Raw genomic sequence first — 16,267 nt, 5'->3', positions numbered from 1 at the left:
ATCTATCTATCTATACATTTCATAAAGGAGTTCACATGGTCAGTGTCATAAATTTGCTTACATTAGTGACAGAATCGAGATATCAATAAAAGCAAAACGTTAAAATGTTTGTCCCCAGTCTCCCCTTAGCTTGTTAAATGGACAGTTCTCCTAAAGTCTTATTAAAGGGCTCAGTTCATGAATCGACATTTGGGATATGAACGCTTACAGTACCGTTACCAGTCTTGATATTTAACTTTATTCTAAAGAATTATTTGAAAGGACTGGGATATCTCACAAGAGCAATTTCCTTTCTGCCCTAATAATAGTTTAGAGGAAGTGAAAGTGTAAGCTATACACCCTTTAAATGTGTTATGCAATAAGAACAAAGCAATGTGTATTGCGTTCTGTCAAATTATTCTAATTCAGCAATCCACAATCCACAGGGTGAATCGTTCTATCAAAATCAATTTAACCAAGTTTATTTTTAAGACGTCATAAAATCAAATTTGGATTTTTGAGTCTTTTAGTCCATGTCTCAAAGTTAATTACCAAGTCTTTAAATGACTTAATACTAAGTTAACTAAATATAATTTAATCAGACATACACATTTAAAATCCACTTTCTCTTCAAAGAAAATGGACCAAGAAAATTGATGACATCATCCTGCACTCAGGGGCGTATCCATATTGTTGTCCAGTCAAATAGTCTCTAGAATGAGAATATTTCTCTCTTTAATATGCCTCCCATATTTGCCTGTTTTCATAGAAACATGTCAACACGGAATCCTTTCATACAGTTATGTGAATGTGAATTAGGCTTTTTTTTTGGTTCTTTGATACTTTTTGGAATGTGCTGAATTCTTTTTACACATACACAATGTGTAACTGATGAGACAGTCAGCAGAAGTTACTCAGGTCAGTGGAAAGTTTTGAAAGTAGGCCTACTGTATGTGGTTTCCAGTAAAACCATTGCACAGGAAAAGAAAACCTCAGAGTTCACAGTTTCACAAGTGTCTGACTAAATTAATAGAATGTTATCACTTATTCTTCCATATTAATTGGTCAATTAATTGTTTGTTTTTGACCGTTGCCTTCCCAGACTTGTGATTTTCACACGCAACTGTACTAATTTTATGTTTCTCATAACACTTGTATCACTCTCACTTTCTTCTTAGTAAGAAATAATATTTTTTGCATGAAGAGTACCCAGAGTTTATTTTGCAATTTATGACCTAAAAGAGGAAAAAAAATTACTGGTGGGCATAGCTTTGACGTCAAGACTAAATGAATATTGAGTAAGCAACCTTAAATTAGAGAGCAAACGGGAAATGAGTAAGAAGAGTTACAGACACAAACTTTACACTCTCTGATTCAAATGGTTATATGTCACAACATATAGTACGTGAATACTTTGATTGATAAGTTATGACTTCATAGAGTCTGTAGTGGGGAAAAAAATTAAGGTGGCACGTCCAAATGTGTCAGCAGGATTAAGCAATGAGGGTGTGTCTTATTTTTTCTTATCTGAACAAAAATCCATTCAGAAAAAAAGCTGTTAGGAAATACATCATCATGAGCAGCGTCATTCATCTTGTCTGCCCTTACGAAAGAGAAGTTTATTCAAGTGTTCTATACTTCTTTTAAACTAAAAATGAGAAAGTATACTTTCAGTCTACATTTTATATACTTCTCAAAAATATACTTTATGTACTTCTCAGAAATATACTTAAAATTACACTTAAGTGTACTTGACTTATACTGAGTGAAAAGTCCAAGCCTGTACTTGTACTCAATCTTTTGATCAAGATATACTTAGAAGTATAATTAAGTATTCAAAGTATACATGGCTTGTAGTTGTGTTAATCTTTTGATGGAGTAGCCTGTTAAATAAACTTTTTTTTTTTACATAGTTTTTCATATACAGTCTTATGAAACTTACATTGTTTGAAAATATTGATTAGAATATTGATATAAAACAGATATGCTTCTAATTCTGCGTATCTGAATTTTTGTGTAGGCTAGTACACTGGTAGAGTATAGGAATTTACTCTGATTCTACTTTACTCTTTCCCCACCATTGACTGAATTTTCCAGCTATCCATGTTTTCACTGTTACGCCCGTTTGCAGTGCGTATGAGGTGCAGGAGCAGCACGCGCATAGCGCTTTCACATACAGTGCCCTCCACAATTAATGGCATCCCTGGTAAATATGATCAAAACTGGCTGTAAAAAATAAATCTGTATCGTTTATCCTTTTGATCTTTCATTCAAAAAATTTGCAAAATTCGAACCTTTCATTTAAGTAAAATAATTGAATGTGGGGGGAAATCAAATTATGAAATAAATGTTTTTCTCCAAAACACGTTGGCCACAATTATTGGCACCCTTTTATTAAATACTTTTTGCAATCTCCTTTTGACAAGATACCAGCTCTGAGTCTTCTCGTATAATGCCTGATGAGTTTGGAGAACACCTGACAAGAGATCAGAGATCATTCCTCCATACAGAACCTCTCCAGATCCTTCAGATTCCCAGATCCATGTTGGTGCTTCTCCTCTTCAGTTCAGCCCACTCATCAGGTCAGGGGACTGGGACGCTCATGGCAGAAGCTTCATTTTGTGCTCTACAACAAATTTTTGTGTTGATTTTGATGTTTGTTTTGGACCGTTGTCCTGATGGAAGATCCAACCACGGCCCATTATAAGATTTCTAGCAGAAGGCGTCAGGTTTTGATTTTTTATCTGTTGATATTTGATAGAATCCACAATGCCATGTATCTGAACAAGAAGTCCAGGACCTCCAGCAGAAAAATATGCCCATTAAAGATCCAACAGTATATTAAATTGTACACATGGGGTACTTTTTATCCTTGTGTTCACCAAACCCATCTAGTGTGTTTGCTGCCAAAAAGCTCTTTTTTTAGTCTCATCTGACCACAGAACCCTGTGTTGTTTGAAGTTCCAGTCATGTCTGACAATTAAATTTGCTGGAGTTTGTTTCTGGAGGAGCGAGGAGGATTTTTCTTGAAACCCTCCCAAACAACATGTGGGGATGTAGGTTTTTTTTGTTTGTTTTTTTTTTTTTTGGCTTTCTGACCCCCAAGACTCAACTAATCTCTGCTGTTCTCCATCTGTGATCCTTGAAGAGTCTTTGGCCACTCAACCTCTCCTCCTCACCGTGCATTAAGACAGTATAGACACACGTCCTCTTCCTGGCAGATTCGTAACATCTTTAGTTGATTGGAACTTCTTAATTATTGCCCTGATGGTCAAAATGGGGATTTTCAATTCTTTAGATATTTTCTTACAGCCACTTTCTATTTTGTGAAGCTCAACAATCTTTTGCTGCACATCAGAACTATATTCTGTGGTTTTACTCATTGTGATGGATGATTAAGGGGATTTGGCCTTTGTGTTTCCTCATATTTAAACTCCTGTGAAACACAAAGTCATAGCTGGACAGTTTCATGTTCCTAGTCACCCTGGTGTACTAAAAAAGGTCAATATTAATGGGAATATACTTCAGAGATATTTTACTCAAAAGATTCTAGGGGTGCCAATAATTGTGGCCAACGTGTTTTGGAGAAAAACATTTATTTCATAATGTGATTTCCCCCCACTTTCAATTCATTTACTTAAATGAAAGGTTAGAATTTTGCACATTTTTTGAATGAAAGATCAAGAGGATAAACGATGCAGATTTATTTTTTACAGCCAGTTTTGATCATATTTACCAGGGGTGCCATTAATTGTGGAGGGCACTGTATGCTGCGTTTGCAGTGCGTAACTGATCCGCAGCTGTACCACAAACACATACTCACTATTTTTATTTCAAATCCAGAAGTTATGCAGCAACTTTTATTAAAAAAAGTTTTGTCAGCATTGCAATTCTCTTTGTACACATATACACTCTTTAATTGACGTATGCACGTTTAAACACAATTTAAACAACCTATAGGCTTATTATTCCATGCATTACTTCTACTTATATTAAGTAGATAAAGCAAGTGGTCAAATATTTAACCATGCACTTATATTAAAATTGCAAACATTTTAAATTAAAACTTAAAATTGACAAAAAACAGCCGACTCTCATGCCTTTTCTTTTGCATTTATATTTTAATACAATATATCTTGCATGTCACAAAGAACTTGTTTTTCCACCTCCATGAATGAGACGAGTGTCCTTCATTATGTTGCCTTGTTGAGGTAAATTGTAGTTTTCCTTGATTTACCCCGCCCGGTCTTAAAGTAAAAAGATGACTGTGAAAAAAAATTAGGCTAGTATTTAATTAAATACATTTATGGTGAGATTACATTTTATTTAATTAAACGCATTCATGGTGAAATTACTACATTGTCAGGTCAATCTGTGTTCATTTTGAACATTACTTAAGTAAACTTCATAAAATTAACTTGAAGTATACTTCTTTTTCGTAAGGGTGATTCATCCATAAAACATCCGCTTCTCTAATCTCACAATCTAACCCACCCAATTCAGATCACAAAGTACACTACTAACTAAAATGAGTTGGGTTAACTAATTTAAAGAGATAGTTCACCCAGAAATAAAAATTCTGTAATTTATTACTCACCCTCATGTCATTCAAAACCCATAAGACAATCGTTCATCTTTGGAAAATATGAGATAAAAAGAGATTGTAAAACTAATCCATATTGAGCGGTTTAGTCCAAATTTTCTGAAAAGATTCAATCACTTTATATGAACAGATTTAATTTAGGCTTTTATTCCTTACTAACATTGATCAGCGAACATAAACAAAGAAGCTCAACCGAACCTGCTTGATGCACGAAATGTGAATATGTGAATAAAAGCCTAAATTCAATCTGTTCATCATATAAAGCAATCGAGTCTCTTCAGAAAATTTGGACTAAACCGCTCAATTCATATAGATTATTTTTGCAAACTCTTTATGAACCTTTTAAAGCGTCAAAGAGGTAGTTGAGTAGCTGTCAATAGAGGGACAGAAAGCTCTCAGATTTCATCAGAAAGATCTTCATTTGTGTTCTGAAGATGGACGAAAGTCACATGAGGGTGAGTATTAATGACAGAATTTTCAATTTTGGACGAACTATAGGCTACCTTTAAGTCAGATTTGACTGAACTGTAATACTGTCTAATTGGTAGTTGTTGTTCTGTGAAAGCTATCGCAAGCTTTTGCTGCTACCAAGAGCAGGGTTATTTTGGAGTCACCGAATGCTAAAGATTCACAGAATGACGGTTACCATCCAGGCAGACAAGCCCAAACTGGGAAACACTGATCTTGAAACATGGAGTGCCCTCTAGAGGCAGAGGCCATTTATACTGCTCTAAATGTCTCTCTATTTTGGGTTCTGACTCTGAGGTCTTCAACCCTGGTCCTGGAGACCCACTGCCCAGCAAAGTTTCTATCCAACCTTGAACCTGCTTCAGCTTGTGATTTTCAAGTGATCCTGGAGAGCTCTTTTAGCTGGTTCAGGTGTTTGGAGCTAAACTCTGGAGGACAGAGTCTCACTCTACTAGTGACCCAATCAATGCATGCTATATTTACTAGATTTGCACTATATAGTAGGCTAAGTATAATGTCTATAGTATGTGAAATATGTGTTTGCATAGAATGACTGGATGACCTACAATACAAGGCAAAAGTGTGATGTATAGACTTGACCTCCTATTTTTGATTGTGACAAATGATTCTGAATTATAGCTGCAATTTCTTTTTTGGACAGAGAAAGGAAATTATGGGAGTTTTGTTATTATCATGATACAATATTACAAATTCATTGGATTTTGAGGGCAAAAAAAAAAGCTAACTTTTAAATAAGGGCTGCATTGGTACTACATCTAACATATGTCTAACAGAAATCTCTCTGCTTAAATTATATAGGGCAAACTGATTCATACCAGAAACTCGTCCCTTTGAGCTATTAATTAAAAGAACCGGCTCATAAGAGTCATTTGTTTCAGGAATGATACCAATGATCCCAATCCACAATCTGACTTGTGATAAAGACTGGCATTAACATTGGTTCGTTGTCCAGAGGAAAACTGGTCCCCTACTGAGTCTGGTTTCTCCCAAGGTTTTTTCTTCATTTATGTCGCCTGAGTTTGGGTTCCTTGCCACTGTCACCTTTGGCTTGCCTAGTGGGGCACATACTATTCCGCAAAAGTATTAATTTGACTGCACTGAGACTCACAGAACTGAGCTTTACGCTGATATCACGGTTTTCTAACCTGCTTTATAACTAAATTTACCGGTAATTTCATATTTGATGATCACACAGTAATTGAACGGAACTGAACATTGAACTGACCTTCAAAACGCGTTCTGTGTGACCTTTGGGTGTGTTCACTAGTAGTGTAGTTCAGTTATTTTGGTCCAGACCAAAAAATAAAATTATACTTTGGTAGCCTACTTGGTTCACTTAGCGTTCACAGTTTTAAGACTGAGTCATTTTATGACTTTTTTGCTTACCAAACATCCAAAACGATGCTGTGTGCTAAAAGCGCACATTTTATGTGCGTATGATGGTATTTTTTCCAGCTGAGTAATTGTGGAGAGCTTATAAAATATGTGAAGGAGTCAAAACAGTGACAACAATCCCTCCGTTGCACACAAAGATCTGCTGCAAGGAGACTGTGTTTCCGACCCCTGTACTGAACTGTATGGGCAACATCGCGACTATAACAAGAAAAAAAAGTGCTAAGTCCAAATATGATATGCCTATACTTCCATACTTTCACGAGTGTACCGGACCGGTCCTCCTTCACTACTATACTGCCTCACTCACACTCTGGACTACACTTCCCAGCATCCCTCCTGATCCTCACCTGCACTCATTCAGCCATCACCCGCACCTGCCATTGATCATCACGGTCTCATCAACACACACATATAAGCACACCTCGCTTGGTATCCTTTTGAGATAGGACTCTTTCCTTCATCCCCAAAGCTTGTGTATGTTTTTGCTCTTCTTCAGTTTGTCTACCTGTGTGAGTCAATTAGATTACCAGTCATACCGCCATCAAGATGAGGTGTGTGCTTCTTTGGACAACCCTCTTCTCTTTCTCGATCTCTACCATCACCTGCAATTCCGTAAGTAGTGATGGGCAAATGAAGCCCCATGAAGCTCTGAGGCTTTCCCCTGATTGTTACGAGAAAGGATTCAAAGCTTCGAAACGAAAGTGTCGAAAACAGCGCCATCTGCTGTAGCAAAAAATAAAGCAGCCAAAACCCTGTGAAAGAAGCTTCGTCGGACGAAGCAGCCACCACACATTCCATAGATAGTTTCATGTTATGTGGAGTGTGTGTGTGTGTGTGTGTGTGTGTGTGTGTGTTGAATTTCTCTCTGTGATATATTAATTTACCCATTAAAGTTTAATGGGATTAAACTGTGGCATTTAATGCCAGTATGGATATCAATATGATATGATGTAATAGAATAATAATGTAGCCTACATATATGAATTGCATATGGCAAATATTTTATGTTCCTGAAATAATTTGTATTCTTCCAATTACTTGTATGGATGGATATATAAAAATATAATTGAATAAGTCTGAATGAAAACTCGTAATAAAGTAAGATCTGGGGGTTCGAACATTACGTCGCACGTACGTGATTGGACAGAAAGCAAGGCTTCGTTTGTCATTGGTCACGTCATTTCTACTACAAGCCTCGAATCGCGGCTTCATCTGGCACGCCCATTTATGCTCAACACGAGCTCCGAAGCCTCGGTTCAAATGTCATATCACGGTTCGTAACCTCTATTACAATCCAAGTATCTTAACTGCTATAATTCTAAATTTCTTACCGGTTTTACCATTTGCTCATCTGCTGCAATAACATCTATCTATATTTCCACTAACCACCTGTCTGAGTCTGTTCCGTAACATATGATATGTGAAAAACAGTGTGTGAGCTGTGTAGTAGGCTATATGTCTGAATTCATAGTATTCGGTGTTGGGGGTAACTCATTCAAATGTGAACATGCATCTGCTCATCTCACTTGCACGAAAATATTTAGTATCCCTCAAAATAAATAAAAACTGTGAAATGCAATCTCAGAATTTTATGCAAAACATTTATAATTAATCATATTAAATTACACAAATATACTTTATGTATTTAATCTCACTTTATTTACCAATGTCTTTGCTGCTGACCTTCAATGAACTAATTCAACCATAAATAAAAAATAAAAAAATAATAAAAACTTTAGATTAGATCAGAGAATGTCTAATAAGGCGAGAAGTTTCACTCTCAGTACACTTCCGGCTTCTGAAATGGTTGCAGTTCCACTTTGATTCCATATGAGGGCGCTCACAGGACGAGTGCAGAATGAATGGAGGTCTATGGCAGTACGCCCATCAAAATCCACTTTTCTCAGGATATAATTTTTGTCTAGTAATTTGAATATTGTATTCGAAAGGAAATGCAAAGAAATTACACAATGCTGGGTGTTAGATTTTTTTAGAGTCACTTATTTGCTTTAAAAAGTCTTTTAAAGTGTCAATGACATCATACACATCGTACGACCAGAGATACTGCTTTACGGCAATCCTTCAGTCTCTCTGGTGCTTTCGCGCTCTGCAGTTTCTTTTCTCTCCAGGCATCAACAACACTGCTGACACAGGTAAATACACGTGCTAGACGAGTTTTTGTTTTGTTTGTTTCTGGTCCCGCTTCGGATGCCACGATGCCATCAAGCGGTATCTCTGGTCGTAATCAGTCCTTCACTGACCAATCAGCGTTCATTAGCAGAATGCTAGCGTGTTATGGGCAACAACAACTCAACCTGTAAGAAATCAAAAGGACATAAGTACTCGTTCATTCAACTTTCGACCTATAACCCATGTTGAACTTGCAAAACCTACTATCTAATCTGAGATTTCTCAACGGCAATCGGGTGAAAGAGACAAATTTAGCCGTCTAGCCCCATAGACTCCCATTCAATCTGCACTCATGGTCGATCGCCCCCAGTGGAACTCTGGTGGAACTACAACCAAAATTCGGTACAATAGGGCTTAAAGGGATAGTTCACTTTGAAATTAAATTTTGGTATGTTTTAGCTTACCTGAAGGGCATCCAAGATGTAGGTGTCTTTTTTTCCTCAGTAGTTTCAATTTTGATATTTTTAGGTCAAACCATTCTTGTCTGTCAGTCATATAATGCAGGTCTGCGGTCACTGTCTCAAAACAGCATGCACAAGTCCAAATTAAAACAATTCCCCATCGTCCAAATGAAACAATTCCCCATCGTAAGTACACTTTGATGGCCTAAGACACGAAACGAGCGGTGTGTGTGAGAAAACGAACCGTATTTATATAGTTTTTGCCTCTTGAACAAAGCCGCGTCCAACTGATCTGACGGCGCGGGCGGGTATAGATATATACACTGATGTCGCCTTGGCTAATGAACTGCAATAGCGAAGGCGACATCTAGTGCTAGTGTTTCTATACCCGCACGCGGGCGGATATAGATATAGAAACACTAGATGTCGCCTTCGCTATTGCAGTTCATTAGTCAAGGCGACATCAGTGTATATCTATACCCGCCCGCGCCGTCAGATCAGTTGGACGCGGCTTTGTTCAAGAGGCAAAAACTATATAAATACGGTTCGTTTTCTCACACACACCGCTCGTTTCGTGTCTTAGGCCATCAAAGTGTACTTACGATGGGGAATTGTTTCATTTGGATGATGGGGAATTGTTTTAATTTGGACTTGTGCATGCTCTTTGAGACAGTGACCATAGACCTGCATTATATGACTGACAGACAAGAACGGTTTGACCTAAAAATATCAAAATTGAAACTACTGCGGAAAAAAAGACACCTACATCTTGGATGCCCTTCAGGTAAGCTAAAACATACCAAAATTTAATTTCAAAGTGAACTATCCCTTTAATAGGGAGTGGGCAGGCTCTCCGTAGACGGGCTCTGATTAGATTTAGAAATAAGAGTGTTGAACTTCCTTCTCCTGTATCCTGTTGTTCTTTAATCCAGAATGGCTGAAAGGTTTGTTTGAGCGGCGTCCTCTACTGTACAGGCGTAAACATGCATTTCCTTCAGCCTGAGGCTTATTCATTTCACTTTTGGTGTGAAAGGGCCTTAACATTTGCCAAAAATAGATTTTTTGTTGTAATTAAAAAACAAACAAGCAAGCCCAGCCCAGGTGAGAAAAAGTAATGCAAAAGTAATGTAACGCATTACTTTTCATAAAAAGTAACTAAGTAACGCAATTAGTTACTTTTTTGGGAGTAACCCAATATTGTAACGCATTACTTTTGAAAGTAACTTTCCCCAACACTGATAGTATTCATAAAACTGGAAGCAAGAAGTAGCTGGATGACATACTACTTCCGGCGAGATGCTACGTCCGAATTTCATTCATACTGCACACATTCATACTATATAGAACATATTTTCTTGTCGTGATATAAGTTTCAAATCAGATATTGTACCATACGTACACTATTTTTCAGACACAGTGATTTCTAGACCATTCTGTCCTTGTTACAGGTGCATCTTGTGACATCACGTCCTGTTTTTGTTTCGTCTAGATGTCTTTGGTTCGTGTTGTGGGCATATTTAAGTAGAACTGAACCAGAGTTCGTTTGGAAGTGCACCGAGCCCCAACTTTTCAGGGTGTTCAATCCACTCGTCTGGTTTACACGCTTGGGTTCAGATGGCACACTTGTTCAAATGAACCGCACTAAAGGAGCAATCGCACCTGAGTTCATTTTAATCCAAACCTTGCAAGTGTGAACACACCTGTAAAAATAATGGTTCCAGAAGGTTTTTTTTTTTTTTTTTTTTTTGCAGAGATGCCATAGAAGAAGCATTTTTTGTCTCCCTAAAGAACCTTTCAGTAAACAGTTATTTTGTCTCTCTTTTTTGGTGTAAAGAACATTTTATAATCAAAAGAACCTTTTTTTTTTTTTTTTTTTTAATGATGTTTTATAAACAAAGTTCGGGAGGAGCACGTTCAAATAATCAATCAATCAACCAATCTATCAATCATCTCATCAAACAATTACCATGTCTACCCTATCAGCATGAGAGGAAGCATATATATATTCACTCTGTCAACTCACCTAACTTCCTTGACAGTTTCAGCATCCCTCCACCACCCTGACTGCTCACCCTTGGCTTGTTCTTTCACAGCCAGGAATACGGGGGGAGTACTCTGGGTTCGGGCCGAATACCGAGCCCGGAGCCCTCTCCTCGGACAGCACGCCAAATACGCATTTATTCTATCTGACTTATTTGTAAGTGTGAACTAGTGAAACACTCTAAAGAACTTTTTATTAATATGTACCACAGTAGTCTTAGTTATGCTCTATATTGTACACAGTATTCTCATTTTCATTTTACATGCAACACCAGAATGACCTATAGTAAATGGTCATTTATGAATGATTTATTCATTTTGCATCTGTCATGTGAAAAATGTACAAAAAAAACTTGGACTTGAAGACACAGTAAGGATGATGGTCTTACAAAATCATGTCTTTAATGCAACATTTTATTCATGCAACACTCATGTTTGGCTGTGGTATGAATATAGCTTATGAATACAAATGTGACAGTGCCCATATAGGAGCCTACAGATTCACACAAATTCAAATGTACACGTTGTGTAACATCCTGTAATTAAATGGTGTATGTTGGTCTTGCATTAGTGTAGTTTGAGTAATTTCCCCTTTAAGACTGTATATGTGTGTGTGTAAAGGACAGGGGTCTGTTGCTGTGTTTAATTGCACAGGTCTCTCTGGCAGCATGTGGCTGTAATATAGGGGCTGGATTGAAGAATCATGCAATCTCCCATCCCAATGCACCTCCGGAAGTAGGAAACTAGAGGAATGTAAAAGTAAATGAGTGTCTTTGTTCATCTTGACATATTTTGCTGTAAGTCTTTCTAAACGTTCTATATTTGTGTGCAAAATCCGTTCCACACATGACAATTTAAGATAGAGACTCACAGGGATACGTGGTGAATCTGGCAGATACACAGGCGTCTTGTTTATAGCCACATGTCTCCTGAGTGGTCACACATCTTCCTCCATTGCGGGGGACACAGTTGTTACATTTCAGGGCAGAGACTACAACACAGTTCAAGCGATTATGGACTATTGCAAAACATATGACACTAACTATTGCATCAAGATGGAAACATTTAGCTTTTAATACTGGACTTCTGGCTTTAAACATGCAAACCCACCATTCGCCAACACCAGGGCGAGAACAAGAGCCAGCAGCAGAACCTTCATCATTCTGTTGAATAAAGTCATAATCATAAAAAAAAATCCATTTACTAATCAATAATATTTGTTATTAGAACAGTGTTAAAGTATCATGCTCATTCTTTGACAACAGTTATGAAACATTTAATGCACCCTCATATTTTAATGAGCAATAAATTCATGTAGTTTACGTTGTTCAAATGATATATTCCTATGTCCTTATATTTCTTTTGAATTGCAGTTCTTAGACCACAAATATGAATTTTAAAACTTGTCATTATTATATAATTATTATTATTAATTGTATTTTTATTATTATATAATTGGACAAATATATTTATTTATTAAATAAAATGCATATTTTTGGGATCATTTTGAATTGTTTTTACATTGTGACTTTTTATGATAATTTATTCAAAAGGTAAACTATTTGCATAGCATGGTAACATTTGTTGTATTTAATTGTGGAAGTTATTTAGCTGATTTTAAAGTATGATTCTCATAACTACTGCAATTTATTGCATTATAATAGACCTTGAGGAGAATTAATATATTTGTTTTCATGAAAATATGTTACAATGCAAAATGCAGTTATTTAGATTTTAGAGTGAAAAAATAAGTTTTCTCAAAATTATTGTTAAATTATCTTTTCATTTCTTATTCTAGACTAATCAGAGAACAATATGACTGTCAGAGAGTTATTAAAACACAGTTATGCTTGTCAAGGTCCAATACTTATTTTAATTATTTCATACAATTATTCCATTTAAAAGTACAATTAATATGTCTTATATACAGTATATATATATAACAAAGTTGCATAATGCTGTAAACTTACCTTGACTGTGAAGCAGAGCTGAATTCATGCACACCTGTGTTGTGTGTCCCTTATATACTGTGATGCTGCCTGTAAAGTTCCAGGAATCTTTGTCAGGAATTGGAAATTCCTTGTTGGATTCAGGCCAAAGTAACACAATTTGATCATTGTGTGCTCTTGGCTAAGTTTCAGATGATACGTGCCACTTTTATTGGTTTATTGCATGGTCAGTGTGGTTGTGTAACTTTTGTTTTGTTCTGATCTGGTCTTTTCCAGTAGTGCAACAGCAGATACATTGTTTTTCCCTTATCATATTAAATGTGGTTAAGCAACATTTACTGGAACGTTTGATCAAATGTTTACAGGTAGATCATGGTTCCTCAAATCTGCAGAGTTTTAAACCCTGCAGTGTTTAGCTCAAAGCCTGATCAAACTCACCTGCCTATTACTCTGAACATCTTGATTATTAGGGTTGGAGTTTGTTTTTGGGATCGACCTATATAGGCTTTCATGCTTGAATGTAAAGAAGAAAGAAACATTATTATTCACATATTTTACACTATTGCAGCTTTTCTCTTCCAAGTCTGTCAGTAATGCTCAGTTTAGTTCCTGTCTCTATGAAGCTCCTCCTTCTGAAAAGCGCAATGTGCTCTGATTGGCTGACTGGACCAGTGTGTTGTGATTGGTCAAGCGTTTTGAGTGTGTTTGGGAAATGTCACACCGCTTACCATAACAGCGAGTTTCAACACACTACTAACGCAACTCAACACCAGACCTCGACCCTTTAACCTTTTTCAGTTTTCTTACCTTTTTTCCCACCCATATACAGTATATATAGGCTATATATATATATATATATATATATATATATATATTTCATTTGCATTGGTGAGATTTGAATGGACACTCAAACATGTCCTTTGAGTCCTTTCAAGATTTAAGATTCAAGATTCAAAAAGCTTTATTGGCATGGTGAAAAAAAATATTTACATTGCCAAAGCATTAAAAACACTATACAATAAAAATAAATGAATAAATAATTAATAATAAAATAATAATAATGAAGAAGAAAAAATAAAATGTTAACATGAAAATAAACTTATGATATTCTGATATTTATAACAGTGTCTCTAGGCATATAGTGAGTGTGTTGGTAGCTCTGTCCCACTGGAGGCTCTTTTGTCGTGACAGGACAATAAGCTTTGAGCCAGGTTTGAGCTTGCTGGGCTTTCTCCTAGCTGGTGTGGGAGTTTGTTCATATTTTTATTCTGATGGAGGTCTTTCTGGTGGGTTGTGAAATGGGGATAGAAAGTGTCCCAAATGTGTGTATAATTAGGGCTGGATGTCAGAAAGTGCAGCTCTGTTTCCACTTGATTCTCTGTGCAGTGAGGACACAGTCGCTCTTACTTTGGCAGCCGTGTGTGTGCGTGTGTGTGTGTGTGTGTGTGGTTGGACTGTTCTCTGAGTCTGTGTGTGCATGTGTGTGTGTGTGTGCGTGTGTGTGTGTGTGTGTGGTTGGACTGTTCTCTGAGTCTGTGTGTGTGTGTGTGTGTGTGTGTGTGTGTGTGTGTGTGTGTGTGTGTGTGTGTGTGTGTGTGTGTGTGTGTGTGTGTGTGTGTGTGTGTGTGTGTGTGTGTGTGTGTGTGTGTGTGTGTGTGTGTGTGTGTGTGTGTGTGTGTGTGTGTGTGTGTGTGTGTGTGTGTGTGTGGTCGAACTGTGTTCTCTGAGTCTGCGTGTGGATATACGTTATAGATAGTAAGGCAAGTTTACTGTATTTAAATGGCACATTTCATACAGTGCTTTATATAGAAAAGGAATTAAATTAGTCATAATATAATCACAACTGATGCATAAGAAGAAAATATATAATCCATTAGAATACCGAATGATAGTAGGCCTAAGGTATTTTATTTTTCAGTCCGTAACTTTTTTGGGTTAAAAATGATCCAAAATACATTTTTGAGCAGGAACATAACCAGCCAGTGTTCAAAACTATCTGCTTGCCTTAGCTCGATTCAAAACGGTAGACTTGTAATAATGTTTTTAATTCCAGTTGTACTGGTGAATTTCCGTGGGAAATTCGTGTCTTTGCGTCATTACGTCACATCTGTACACATAAAGAAGAGTCTCGGATAGTAGGCTATATTGCGTGTGAGGATGTTGGAGGTGGAGATTTATAGTCTTTTCTCACAACACTTGATATAAACTTATCAATTTGATGGCGGATCCAGAAAGGTTCAAATGACAATCACCCACCGGGCCCATGCGAAAACAAGGATAAATATTGGGCTATTAAATGTAGTCACGCAATGCTGAGGTTGTTAACATTAACAATTTGAGAACAAAGTATAATTTGCACGGTTTGACGTGATATGATAAGCGATCGTTAGATTAGTTGGTCAGAACAGTGGAATGTTGTTCAGACGACATTTTCCGGTGAAAATTCTTATGTTGGTCATACTTCCAAAAAAGTATAATCTGTGATTGCGAATGACAGTATCCACACGGCGGGGCGACTGACAGCCGCACATTCTCCTCAAAACATCGGATTCATCCGCGCTGTGCCGTGCCGAGGCACAACCCACGTAAAGTTGATAATTCCGCGAATAACTGCGATTGCAGATTTCGAACAGAGATGGTGACAGAGGAAAAACTATGGACTGCAGCTTTAAGTTTTGAAAAGAGTATATGTAATCATGTGCATATTGGCCTGTAGGTACATAGTTTTGGTGGTGTCTGTGTCTAAGTGAGAAAATAATTCATGTAATTTGAAAGATTTTGTCAGTGAATGCATTTTGTGCCAAAGCAATGATAAATGATCCATAGTTTAGACCACATAAACTGCTGTTGTGCTCACTGTGGGAAGAGTTTTGAAAAAGTGACCTAAGTATTGAGAAATATGACGTAGTGATTGTAAAAAAAAAAAGGTTTGACGTGAGAGTGACACCAAGTGGTCTGGACTGGAAGCTGCAGGTTTACATGGATCTACTGTTTAAGGGATATTCACCCAAAAAATCTCTCATTAATTACCCTCATGTCATTCCAAATGCATAAATAAAGATCTTTTTGATGAAATCTGAGAGATTTCTGTCCCTTCATTGACAGCTACGCAACTACCACTTTGATGCTTCAAAAAGTTCATAAAGAGATCGTAATACTAATCCATATGAATTGAGCAGTTTAGTCAAAACTTTCTGAAGAGACTCAATCTCTTTATATGA

At 36.9% G+C, this 16,267-nt stretch overlaps 1 protein-coding gene across 1 annotated transcript; it reads right to left on the bottom strand.

The window, feature by feature from the left end:
• Positions 1–11,474: 11,474 nt before the first annotated feature.
• LOC311291773 (uncharacterized protein) lies at positions 11,475–13,150 on the bottom strand. Its single transcript, XM_084411012.1, has 4 exons — positions 13,068–13,150; positions 12,208–12,260; positions 11,969–12,088; positions 11,475–11,840 (listed from the first exon to the last, which is right to left on the bottom strand). The coding sequence occupies exons 2-4, from the start codon at positions 12,257–12,259 to the stop codon at positions 11,740–11,742; spliced, it is 273 nt and encodes a 90-aa protein (XP_084267138.1). The 5' UTR covers position 12,260; positions 13,068–13,150; the 3' UTR covers positions 11,475–11,739.
• Between the last annotated feature and the right edge of the window lie 3,117 nt (positions 13,151–16,267).

The sequence above is a fragment of the Rutilus rutilus genome (genome assembly GCF_951802725.1).
Source record: "Rutilus rutilus genome assembly, chromosome: 6".
In the NCBI taxonomy this organism is placed as follows: Eukaryota; Metazoa; Chordata; class Actinopteri; order Cypriniformes; family Leuciscidae; genus Rutilus; species Rutilus rutilus.
This window is presented reverse-complemented; position numbering and strand designations above follow the sequence as displayed.